Here is a 13,861-nt window from a genome sequence, read left to right on the forward strand (position 1 = left end):
TGTTATTGAAATATAATATATGGAGAATAAAATTAAACATAAATTAAGATGCAAAAATTATATAAATTATATAGGAAAAGTAAAAATATAATCTAAATTAGATCATATTTTAATAATCTGATTCATATTTTTAATCAATAGCGATTTATACATATTTTTAAAAACACCCACAGAAGCTGGCTTAGTAACAACTGGCATTTGCAAGATAAATGGGAAATTTCCTATATTTTAATGATGAAATCATGGACTGAACCAGCTCCATATGGGTCCAGAGTTAGAGCCCTTACATGACTGTATCACACTAAAAATAATGCAGAAACCTAGATAGTCAGTGAAAGGAAACAAGAAAGCTACAAGTTTCAAATTTTGTAAAAATATGTGAAGACAAACCTTCAAATAGACATTCTTAGGTATTTCACATAATTATAGAAATGCCCACTAGCTCAAATAAATATAATCAGACACGTCCACACTATCTGTGTTGAAGTGCTATCCATCCCCATTTGGATATTTGAAAGGTAGAATTCTGGCAGCAATTCTGGCAGCTTGTTGCATGAAGTTCCTGACTTGATCCTTTCTGCTAGGACAAAGGGTTTATTCACCTCATACAGAGCAGAGCAGAGAGAACGAAGGAGCGAATGCTCTGAATTTCTTGGTATCAAATGGTGTAAGGCCCACAGAACCACTCTGTCCTTCCAAGTCACCCTAGATAAAATATCCAGTGGCCAGTTGCATTCCGTATGCAATGTTATTTATTCCCAGTCATTCTGAGTTGCAAATATGTAGAGAATTAAATCTTTTCTTCCCATTTCCAAGGCCAAAACCCAAGGTCAGACCTTTATCTCCCATCTTAACTACTGCAATTGTCTCCTGTATTATCTTTTTGTCCATCCAATTCATCATTTACAGGGCTACTGTCCGTTAAGCGATAAAGGAGAACTGTATTTTATTTGTCACATGACCCTCTTCCACTACCTATGTCCAGGCACTAAATCAATTGTTTAAATTATTCTATGCATGCCATTTCTCATTTCAAAAACACTTGATATACCCATTGGTTCCAGAAAAATTTCGAAGAGTTTAGCCAACAACCAGGCCATTAAGATTGTATATCATTTTCCCCTTCAGCAGAGTATTCCTCAATCTTCCAGGATACACTGCTCCAGCCACTGGGAACTAGTGAATCTTTGCAAAGAGTCTCTGTAAATGACATACCCTCTCTCTGTACAATTCACTTTTCTTTGGCTTTGTCTAAAACATAACTATAGTCCTTCAAAGTTCAACTTAAGTATCCTCTACATCATAAATCTTGTGTAATATGACACTGAGATTAAATTTCTTCATCCACTATACCTTCAGAGGACTTATATACTTCTATTTTGACATTTATGTGATTCTATTTGGTCTTATATTGAATTTGATATAGACCTATCCAGTTCTTAGACTTGTTTCTAACTAATGAGGAAAGTATATTTCAGCATGAGTTTCTTTCTCCTGTTATTGCTTCCAAAGATTCATTCATTTTCCCCAAGATAGATTCATTCATTGTATCCATTGTGTGCAGCCAACTTATAGCACATAATACATGCTCAGTAAATTTTCCTTGAATAATTAAATAATTCCCCAAGGATCCAAATGTTATTTAAGGTCAAGCTATACCTTATTCAGCTCTATTTCTCATAGTGAGTAAAAAATTAATAGAAACGATTACAGCTTGAATAAAATATTGGTCTTAGACACTGGCCTCTTGGGTTATCAAATGCATAGTTAAAGCTATCACAATTTTTCATTTCTTCATTTCAAAAATATTTATTGAATACCATGTATATTATGCCAAATCTTACTCCAAGGGCTAGAGATGGAATTGCAAGCAAGAGAAATCACGCATGCACTGAAGTGGAGGAAACAGTTCTATAAACTAATAAGTTTCTTAATGCCTGAACTCAGTCACATGAACTTGTAAGTAGAGAGTTATCAGTGGCTCCTCTCCATACCTTGCTTAGTGATTTGAAAAAAAAAAAAAGTAAAATTGCTCCAGTGCAGTGTGTTGGGGTGGATGGTGGAGATGATGATGATGAGACATTGTTATTTTCCTCCTCCTCTTTCATTTCAATACGATTCAACAATAGCCTTTGGGAACAACTAAAATTGCTTTCCAAACTATTCTTTGCACTTCCCTGTTTCTCACTCCTAATATTTCCTTTCACCACAGCTAGAATAATTATCTTAGAAAGTAACAGTCTTATTATATTATAGCCCTGCTTCAAAGCCCTCAATGCCCTCTTCATTTCAAAAATATTTATTGAATACCATGTATATTATGCCAAATCTTACTCCAAGAGCTAGAGTTGGAATTGCAAACAAGAGAAATCATGCATGTGTTGAAGTGGATATTATGTAAGTTGAATTCTCTTAAAAAGCAACGGTCTTATTATATTATAGCCCTGCTTCAAAGCCCTCAATGCCTTACACTACATATACAGGAAGGATACCCTTCATTCCTTTTAGTTTCATACCCAAGGACTCTTCCAAAATATTTTCCCAATCTGTCATTCCAGAATCATTTGTGCTATTCTTTCTACAATTCAGACTTCCAACAATTAGCTTTTGACTTTGTATCTTTGGACCTCTCACTTGGTATCCTTCCACCATTCATTTGATTCAAATTCTTTTTAACTCTCAAGGTCTAATTCAAGGATCCTAAATTTGTCTCTAATTTTTTCTTTGTGCATCAAAATGCAGCATAGTTTGTACTTTTTGTTCTTCCTAAGCATACTCACTTCTATTTCATATTGTAGTTACTTATAAATAAAGTGTTCCTAAGTAGATTGCATTTAATAATTCAAAAGCACTTAAGCATTTACTGTTTTATTACCCAAAGCACCAAAAACGTATCATATCATATTCACAGTAAATATTAGATAGCTTTGTGTCAGCTGAAAACAAACTCCTAGTCAAATGGAAATGTATCCCAAATCAAAATAATCTTTTGCTAAATATGAAAAAATAATCATCACTAGAGATAGCACTTGTAGCCAATTGTTGCTTATCATATTTAAATATGTATGAAAAGAGATCATTAAGTCAGTAGAAAACAGAATCAAATAAAAAGCTAAGAAAGCATATTCAAAGTAATATGGAAATACTGAATCAGTCTTGCACACTTCAATTCATGTATTGACCTATCATCTGAAGATACAAATTCATAAAGTCATATGTGTTAAGTCCATCAGTTGGTAATGATAGAATGTGTCAGAATTTACTGAAGTAAGAATCATAAGGGAATATTTTCTAGTTACTATTTAATAAGTTCTGTGAAATTTAATAAAAGTTCATGTGATAATCTTTTCCCCTTTCTTTCCTAAAGAAACAGCTTTAGAAGATGATTGATATCTGCTATTATGGATCTATACGTATATTTCCTTATTCTAGTAGCTTTTCAGAAATACACTTAAAGCATTATTGGTTACACTAAAAGAAGTAAAAGGTAATTATTTATAGGCAATCATATTCATAATGATAAGCTCTCAGAAATGAAATACAAACATAAATCTTAAATGCCTTTTGGAAAGAACTGAGAATAAAAACATTTACATAATTTTTTAGAAACCCTGGCTTTTTATTACCACATTTCAGTATTCCCCCTAGGCAAAGGAGCAGACTTTAAAGATTTATTTGATAGTAGGATGCTTGATTTCTTTGTTTTCCCTTCCCAATGTTGGACGATCTATAGTTTTTACTTCACCAACATGTACTGTATTTTAAAATTTGAGTTGGCTCACCACTGATAATAAAAAATGGCTGTTTTGGCAGATTAAAAAAATAAAACAATGATAGTAGTAAAATACACATACACACATACATAAATTATACAAATATAACAGCTCTGCCACTTCATACTAATGTGAATAGTGACTGACATCAAATATCTCAAATTTCTACTTACCTGCCTATCCACTTCTGGGAGTAAAAGCAGGAGGTATTGTTGAAAATGCTGAGGTAAGGAAGCAAATGTATGTTTATTTATTAATGCCCTCAAGTTAGTGTTGACAAGAATAGATCCTGGGGTTTCTATGTCAATGTCCTCAGCTTTGGTCCATTTCAAGTGTCCTGTGATGAACAAGAGGCATGAATTTACTACAAGTTGAGAAAATGTATACATACGTGCATGCTCGTGAACACATACACATATATACATATCTATATATCTGTTGAACACAAGCATTCAATAATATGTTTAATTCTTTCCCTCTTAAATGGTATTTCAGAAGAATAATGTCCAAAGCCTCTTTCATTATGTTTCTGTCTAGTCTTAGACAGCTTTTGTTTTCACAACACACACTTAAATCAGTATCATCTACAATTTTAACTCAAAGTAGCACCAAATGGTGATAAAGAAGTATTTTAATTATGAGCTTCTAATTAATCAGAATTTTCAAAGAAAAGAGCATGCACAGTAACAACCACAACTTATAAATGTTCCATAAGACCTAAGATCAATGATAACAGTAACCACAGTGCTGTTGATTTTTTACAGAGATAATGAGAGCAACAAGAACTATGTGTTCATCTCATGTCAGGCAATGAACCAAACACTGGACTATTTCAGAAGATTCTAATTCAGAGCATTTCTGAGAGTGGTATTTTCAAAAGTGATCTTTTATAGAAACATCAGCTCCAGGGTCTGAAATGTTAATATGCTTTGAAGGGTAATTGCACAACTCAAGGCACACTTCCCTCCAAGAGAAGCCTGTAGGTAAAATTCACAACTCAAAATCATGACATATTCATAAAAGAAAATAACCCACCAGTCAGCTGACGGAGCATACAGCACTGCTATTCTCTGCTGAGCCAAGAGAACTACTTGAATGTGATTATAAACAGTACACTTTTAAATCATATCTTAGCAAATCATGGCCCATGAGCTTATATCCAGTCGAATGCCTGTTTGGGTAAATAAAATCTTCCTGGTCTGCAGTCATGCCCAGCTGTTTACGTACTGCTCAGGTCTGTGCACTACAATGCAGACATGAAGTGCTGTGACAGAAACTGCTGGGCCCAGGAAATCTATCATGCTTACTCTCTTGGCCCTTGACAGACAAATTTGCTGACCCTTGCTTTAAATAATTAGAAGAAAATTAAAAATTATGAAGAAATGTAATACTATCATAAAACAAGTCTGATTCTCAACAAAACCAGATAGAATTTCCAGAAAGGAAACCTTAGCATGGTACAGAAGCATTGATAATGAATATAGAGAGTTGAAGAAAATATCTTAAGAGCTGTAAATGAAGGAGTCAAAATAGAATAAGGCAGAATTATAGGGGGCATAGTAGTCAGAATGCATAGCTATAGAAGTTCCTGAATGAAAAACAGGATGGCAGAGAGGCAGTATATGGCTAATCAGTGGATGAAATCTGGTTTTTAGAATTGAGATAATAATAAGAGTTCTCAAATAAGGCAATACACTAAACCTCAAGAAACATAAATATCCATTCCACTATCATGCATGTTGAAATCTCCAAACACTAGAAACAAAAAGAACAGAATCTAAAACCCACTTCAAACAAGACAGATTATCTCCAGGAGGATGACAATAATATGGATAGAAACCTTATTGTTAAATAACAGGAAACTATGGAATATCACCAAAGGGCCAAAAGAAAATAAGGTCAATCTCATTCATAACTATGTCTGTCAATCAATAATGCAAAGATAGAAGCACATTTTCAGTATTCAAAATGGAAATTCTACCCCTTAAACAATCTTGCTGAAATAACCACAAGTGGGTGTTCTAACTAATAAATTGTATTAAGCAAGGAATGAGAGGGTGCAGAAGCATCTATAAACTAAATAACACACAAACATGAGTACCTCAAAACTAACGTTACCTGTAGAAAGCAATACTAATGGCTAATGAGTATTAAAACAAAATGGAAATAAAATACATGACAACAATTGCATGTAATGTGGGGAGGTGTGATTACAATGAGAGTACAACAGAACTTTGGCATTGTTTAAGAATAAAACACATATGAATTAGTTTCTGTATTTTGCTAAAATACTATAGATAGTCATTGGAAGAAATGAAAATTATAACTGCCAAATAAATGGATGGAAAGAAAACCTGATAAATCAATTGTAGGGCATAAAAGAGAAAAAAATCCATAAAATAAAAATTAAGTCCAACAAAATCACAATCAATGTAAATGGATCTTCACAGCAGACTTAAAAGTAATGCAATCTAGTTATACACTGCTTTCAAGAGAATTTAAGACAAAAGTCACATGAAAGGGTAAAAATTAACAAATTAAGAAACACTAACTAGACATTAGAAAAGAACAAAAAGTAATGCCACAATATTAACATCAACAAGAGAAACAAATGTTTAAAAAATTACTAGGGACGAAAAAGATCATTCCTAAGTGCATAAGAAATAATTTACTGAAAATACACAATGACCTTGAACCCGCATCCATTTAAATATTATAATACTCAAAATGTAAAACTGAGATAATTTTAAAAAATAACTGACATCACACAATGTTAGAAGAAAGTCAACATATATTATTAAGATATAACAGACCAGACAAAAATGTTTTCAGCCGGCGCTGCAGCTCACTAGGCTAATCCTCCAACTGCGGAGCCGGCACCCCAGGTTCTAGTCCTGGTTGGGGTGCCGAATTCTGTCTTAGTTGCTCCGCTTCCAGTCCAGCTCTCTGCTGTGGCCCAGGAAGGCAGTGGAGGATGGCCCAAGTGATTGGACCCTGCACCTGCATGGGAGACCAGGAGGAAGCACCTGGCTTCTGGCTTCAGATCGGCGCAGCGCCAGCTGTAGTGATCATTTGGGGAGTGAACCAACGGAAGGAAGACCTTACTCTCTGTCTTTCTCTCCAACTCTGTCTGTCAAAAGGGTTGGCACTATGGTATAGTGGGTAAAGGTGCTGCCTGAGTTGCAGCTATGGCAACAGTTTGAGTCCCAGCTGCTCCACTTCCATTGCAGCTCCCTGCTAATTCACTTGGGAAAGCAGTGAAAGATGGCCCATGTGCTTGGGCCCCTGCACCCACATGAGAGACTTGGAAGAAGCAAGCTCCTGGCTTCTGATCGACCCAACTCCAGCCATTGCTGCCATTTAGGGAATAAAGTAGCGGATGGAAGATCTCTTTCTCTCTCCCTGTCTATCCCTCTGTCTCTGTAACTTTGCCTTTCAAATAAATAAATAAATATTGAATAAAAATCTGCCTTATTTAAAAAAAAGTCTTCAAAATACACAGGATTGTAACAACTCAATAATTAATATTTAATCAGTGAATTAAACATAGAGCACTGTACTAAATTAATAGAGAAAACATTTTTAAGCAATCAAGGATCAATAAACACACACACATACACACACATACACGAATGACCAGTGAATCTCAAAAAAAACTAAAGAATAATATAAAACTTTATCATCTCTCTGTCCAAAAAGAAATAAAACTAATTATTATAACAAAAAGATAGCAACTCTTCAATCTTCTACATTTTCAGTCTATATTTGGATATTCAAAACCACACTTGTTCTTCACAAGTTAGAGGGGAAAATGTGGAATGGAAATAACAAAATATTTAGATTCTAAATGATAATGCCAAAATTTGTAAAATACTGCTCAATTTGTTTTAAAGATAAATTGTATATGGAGGTGAAAAAAAGCTTGAAAATTTAAGCTTAAGTGAAAAAAAAACCACGAAGTTAATAAATAAACTGAGGAAATTAAGAATGAGAATTGGAAAGTTAGGAGGAAGAAGGGCTGGAGTGTGGGCAGGAGGGAGGATAGTGGGAAGTATCACTATGTTTCTGAATCTCTATATATGAAATACATGAAACTTGTATAACTTACATAAAATTTTTAAAAAATAAAGAGTAAATAATGAATTCTAACAGACATTTACTCATGAAACAGAAAAAACAATGAAGATCATCAGTAATTTAACATGTTTATCTTCATTAAACTAATGAAATAGAGATCTCTGGTAAGAAGTGATACAAATAAACAATAACAGATGTAAAAGTAGTGAAACAATACTACATATGATATGGGTTTAAAAAGCAGGTATAATTACAATTAAAAACATTTTTACAAAGCATAATACATTATGATGTTTGCCATTATAGTTGATGGCAAAGTAGTTTAAGTTTATATATTTCCATAATTAAGTTAAAAATAGAAAACTTGAAATAAATCTTATAGATTTCTAAGAATAAAAAATGGATCAATAGCAACATCCCCATCCCATCTATACATAAAAATTCAGTGAAAAGCTTTACAAGTTAATTTTCTGTTGGATATGAGACTTTCTTATTCTCTGGATTTCTCCCATTATTTAATTTTGCACAAATTCCAGGCAATAGGTAAATAAAGAAAACCTCTACACTCAATTTATAACATTAATATAGCCTGGATTCCTACTAAGGACAGTATGAGAGAAAACTTACTTGCCAATGTCACACAAGCACAAAAGGGTATGCAAATTGTATCTGCTTCTTGAAAAAAAAAGCCTTTTTTTTTTTTTTAATTTGAAAGGTAGAGCTATAGAAAGAAGAGAGACAGAGAGATAGGTCTTCCTTCCGTTGGTTCACTCCCCAAATGGCCACCACAGCCGGTGCTGCGCTGATCTGAAGCCAGGAGCCAGGTGCTTCTTCTTGGTCTCCCATACAGATGCAGGGTCCAATCTCTTGGGCCATCCTCCACTGTCCTTCCAGGCCACAGCAGAGAGCTGGACTGGAAGAGGAGCAACTGAGACCAGAACTCAGTACCCATAGGGGATGCCGGCACCACAGGTGGAGGAATAACCAAGTGAGCCATGGCACCGGCCCTAAAGCCTAACTTTTTAAAGCTAACTTGGTTAAATGTCTTTTATTAGCTTCTGTCTTTTTTATAGGCTTGAAGTCGTTCATGATTAAGAAAAAAACACATCACAGGGCAAGAAACAACAGAAAAGATGTCTCTTTCCTCAGAGTACAAGCAAATGCAAAACCCAGAGGTAAGAATGTTATAAAATACAGGAAGGGATTAGCTAAATACTACTATTCCCTTAAAAGTCTTAGGAAGTGGTTCAGGTCATTCATTCAAAGGAGTATTCAAGAAACACATGATGCATGTACTCTATAGAATACTATACAGCAATCAAAAAAAAATGAAACCCAGTCATTTGCAACAAGATGGAGAAATTTGGAAAACATCATGCTGAGTGAATTAAGCCAGTCCCAAAGGGACAAATATCATATGTTCTCCCTGATCAGCAACAACAAACTGAGCACCAAAGGGGAAACCTGTTAAAGTGAAATGGACACTATGTGAAACAGTGACTTGATAAGCTCTTGTCCTGACGGTTGATGTACAATGTAATACTTTATCCATTTTAGTTTTTTTTTTTTTTGTTCTAGTACTATTGGTTGAACTCTGTAATTAACACACAATTATTCTTAGGTGTTTAAATTTTAACTGAAAAGTGATCCCTGTTAGGAATTTGGAAAACATTATGCTGAGTGAAATAAGCCAATCCCAAAGGGACAAATATCATATGTTCTCCCTGATCGGTGACAACTAACCGAGCACCAAAAAGGAAACCTGTTAAAGTGAAATGAACACTATGAGAAACGGTGACTTGATCAGCCCTCACCCTGACTGTTGATGAGCAACTTAATACGTTATCCCTCTTAGTATCTTTTTTGTTTGTTCTACTTAATAATTTTGGTTGAATACTGTAATCAATACACAGTTATTCTTAAGTGTTGAAACTTAACTGAAAAGTGATTGCTGTTAAATATAAGAGTGGGAATAAGAGAGGGAAGAGATGTGCAATTCGGGACATGCTCAAGCTGACCTACCCCAACAGCAAAGTTAGAAACATACCAGGGGATTCCAATTCAATCCCATCAAGGTGGCATGTACCAATACCACCTCACTAGTCCAAGTGATCAATTTCTATTCACAATTGATCATAATGATAGGACTAAGAGCCAAAGGGAGCACATAAACAAGACTAGTGTCTGCAAATATTAGCTGATAGGATAAAAAAGGGAGAGAAAAATCCAACATGGGAAGCGAGATACACAGCAGACCAATAGAATGGCAGATGTCCTAAACAGCACTCTGGCCTCAGAATTAGCCCTTAAGGCACGCGGATCTGGCTGACAAGCCCATGAGAGTTTTTCAGGCATGGAAAGCCAAAACCCTCTGGCAAAAAACAACAACAACAAAAACAAAACAAAACAACAACAACAAGCAAAGACCTAAATGAAAGATCTCCGCCAGTGAGATCCCAGTGGAAAGAACAGGTCATCAAAGAAGGAGGTACCTTTCTCTGAAGGGAGGAGAAAACTTCCACTTTGACTATGACCTTGTCTAAATAATATCAGAGTCGATGAACTCAAAAGGCTTCCATAGCCTTGGAAACTCATGACTAGAGCCTAGGGTGATTACTGATGCCATTAACAAGAGTGTCAATTTGTTAAGTCAACAACAGGAGTCACTGTGCACTTACTCCTCATGTAGGATCTCTGTCCTTAATGTGCTGTACATTGTGATTTAATGCTATAACTAGTACTCAAACAGTACTTTATACTTTGTGTTTCTATGTGGGTGCAAACTGTTAATCTTTACTTAATATATGCTAAACTGATCTTCTGTATATAAAGAGAATTGAAAATGAATCTTGATGTGAATGGAAGGGGGAGGGAGCGGGAAAGGGGAGGGTTGCGGGTGGGAGGGAAGTTATGGGGGGGGGGAGCCATTGTAATCCATAAGCTGTACTTCGGAAATTTATATTCATTAAATAAAAGTTAAAAAAAAAGAAACACATGATGCAACGAGTGATGTGAGAAGCAGGACTTAATACTATCAGTATTTAGTATTGTTCAAAGGCTTTAAGATTAGCCTAGTAAAAAAGAAGTCTCCACAAGGCACACAGCTTTTTATGGCAAAGCCAAGAGAAGATGTATTTCATAGATATCTACCTAAGAAAAATACGTTTTATAATTTTGGAACAAAGACAGAATAGATGAACTCAATTTGTTGCCACAGAGGATGTTTAATTCCATTTTAATTATCCTTACACATGTACTCATAATTGGCTTAAGAAAAATCCAATTATATATGATTGTCTTATTTCATCAAAGCTGTTACCCAGAGAAGGACAAATCTGTAGTCATTTCAGTGTCTAATTCCTGACATTTAGCCCAGAGGGTCTGAGGCAGCCAAGAGGGGCAAAAAAAGAGAAAGGAAGCAACAACTGCCAAGTTGCCAAAGTGAGAGTCCATGCTCTTGCAAAAATACAACAGGCAAGCTCCTGCTAAAAACCATGGGGAATGTGTCCCTTTAGGGCCAGGATAATTTTCTCTTTGGCCAGAAGAAGTTATAGGGCCCCCATCAGAGTAAAGCATGCAGTACTTGGACACTTGAAGTCTGCTAACTTTAAGACTCCTATTCCTGGAGCAGGCAGCATCTGCAGTGTGGCACTTGGGAAACCCACATCCCATATCAGAATGCTAGTTAAGAGTCCTGGCTCCCAGCATTCAGTTTCAAATCCAGTTCCAACTAGTTATCTGGGAAATAGCAGATGATGGACAGCACAAGCACTTAAGTTCCTGACACCTACATGAGAGACCCTGATGAAGTACCTGGCTCCCGGCTTCAGCTTGACCCAGCATGGCTATTGCAACCTTTTGAGGAATGAACCAGCATATGCAAGTTATGTCTCTCTCTCTCTGAATCTGCCTTTCAAATAAATAAATATTTAAAAAAAAACTCATATTCCCCAAACCTACACAGAAATAAGCATAAAATGGGCACACACAGGGACACAGCCACTCATACAGAAGGAAGGAGCACATGAAAAAGGTGACCAAGCAGACAAAAGGAATGGCCTAAACAAACACAGAAAGAACTGAAAATCCAAGAGTTCTTTATTGCCTCAAAGAAACTAGAGGAATGATTCTGAAAGAGATCTCAAAGAAGAAAAGTGGGCTTTCAGAACGTAATGTTTTGTGGAAAAAATGTATCAGAGGACAGATCTAATCATGGACAACATGAATCAATATAGCCTTCACAAGTTAAGAAATTGTGTAAAAAGTCTGCTTGCAGCACTGATTAAAATATAATGCCAGGATTAAAAAATCTATATGGATTATGATTAAACAAATGGAATATAAATGTTATCAACCTTGATATTAAAAAGATAATATAATGCAAACATGCAGTTTGGAGGAACTATAATTAGTTCTCTTTTATAACATATTACCTAAAGTTGAAATGAGTATCTAGATAATTATTATCTTAGTTTTTCATAATTTTTATGTTTATGAAAAAATTTTTAGATGTTGAAACAATCTTTAAAATTTTTGTTTTTGATTTTACTTGTTTTTTATCATTAGTCTAAAATTAATTAAATGTATTACTTTTAATTAAAATGGTGTAACACAGATTTTCTAATATGATCAATGGCTATAGTTACACATTGAGAGATGTCAATAATGTTTATAAAACACTTGGGACAATTATTTTGGATTAAATAATGGGGTTATTTCTAAAATTTCATTTTCATTTTTCTGTGTTGATTTATTTAAAGTGTATGTAACATTTTATAAACCAGCAAAGTTGTAATTCTTTAGTACCAAAAGATTAAACCAAATAAAATACATGTACTGGAACAAATCCCAGAACTTGGGCTCAATGTGGACATTTATTCAAACCCCTTCAGGGACATCCGTTAGAAGCTTAAATTTGTTTAGCAAGCACTTTTTAAACTCCTACTGTGTGAGTGGGTTGGAAGAAGTACAATTAAAAGCTGATTTAGGTCAATGACCCAGAAACCAAAGAACTTACATCTTAAGTAGGGGAAATGTGAGAAATTAAGACATAAAAACAGGAAGGGAGGGAGGAACAGGCAGAGCACAGAGGACACTCAGGACAGTCAAACTGTGCTGTATGCTGCAATGGTGGATCCCAGTCATCTTACACTTATGAGGATCCATAGCATATAGAACACCAAGAGAGCCCCAGTGGTATGTGATGGCTTTGGGTGCTAACGACCTGTCAATGGAGGTGCATCAAGTGCAGGAAGAAATAAAATGTAACAGTGTGGTAAAGATTGCCACTGGTGGAGCAGGTTGTGCATGTGTGGAGTTAGGCATATATCTTTTCTGTTCCATTTTGTTCTGAACCTAAATTTCTCTAAAAAATAAAGTTTATTAATTGAACAAAAAGAAATGCAAAGCAAGTGGTAAAATAGCCTATCATTAAAGAAATTTTTAAGTGTTCATAAATCTACACTTTAAAGCTTTGTGCTATGAAGACAGGTGATAATTTATTAGGGTTATCTCAGAAAACACCATTGCAGAGGTTGTAAATGAGTCTTATCCTTTGCTAAGACAAGGTAAGAGTAATATGACAAGTGCTTACAAAAGAAAAACGCATACTTCAAACCCCATTTGCAGCTTGTAACTACCCTCCATCTCACCAGATGAAGTTTCCACTGCTAGGCTATTTGGCAGTGTAACATTTACTGTTGTACTACTGTGCCAGGCCTATGAAAATAATAATGAACACCCTGCAAACATCATTACTGCTTGTTTGTTTTGTTTGTTTGTTTTGTTTTGTTTTGTTTGCTTCTGACAATAGAGGGAGGAGTAAAGTTCGGTTTGTTTGTTTTGTTTTACTATGACATCATGAGGGAATACCATGGAGAATCATAATTCTTTTTAACTGCACTCAGTCACCTCCAAGTCCATTCAACAAGAGCTACTCCAAGAATTTTCAGTTTTCATGCATAACCGTAGTCAAGACTAAGGAAAACACCTAGACCAACAATAGCAGTGTT

The 13,861-nt window shown here is 35.1% G+C and overlaps 1 protein-coding gene across 1 annotated transcript in view; it reads right to left on the reverse strand.

Moving 5' to 3' along the window:
• ASXL3 (ASXL transcriptional regulator 3) overlaps nt 1-13,861 on the reverse strand; it is a 118,002-nt gene that overhangs the window by 65,154 nt on the left and 38,987 nt on the right. The window contains exon 6 of the mRNA XM_051851304.3: nt 3,947-4,110. Coding sequence (XP_051707264.3) covers nt 3,947-4,110 — 164 coding nt within the window. The remainder of the gene's footprint in view (nt 1-3,946; nt 4,111-13,861) is intronic.

Source organism: Oryctolagus cuniculus, chromosome 10 (genome assembly GCF_051225735.1).
Source record: "Oryctolagus cuniculus isolate XC-2025 breed Fujian yellow rabbit chromosome 10, ASM5122573v1, whole genome shotgun sequence".
Taxonomy (NCBI): domain Eukaryota; kingdom Metazoa; phylum Chordata; class Mammalia; order Lagomorpha; family Leporidae; genus Oryctolagus; species Oryctolagus cuniculus.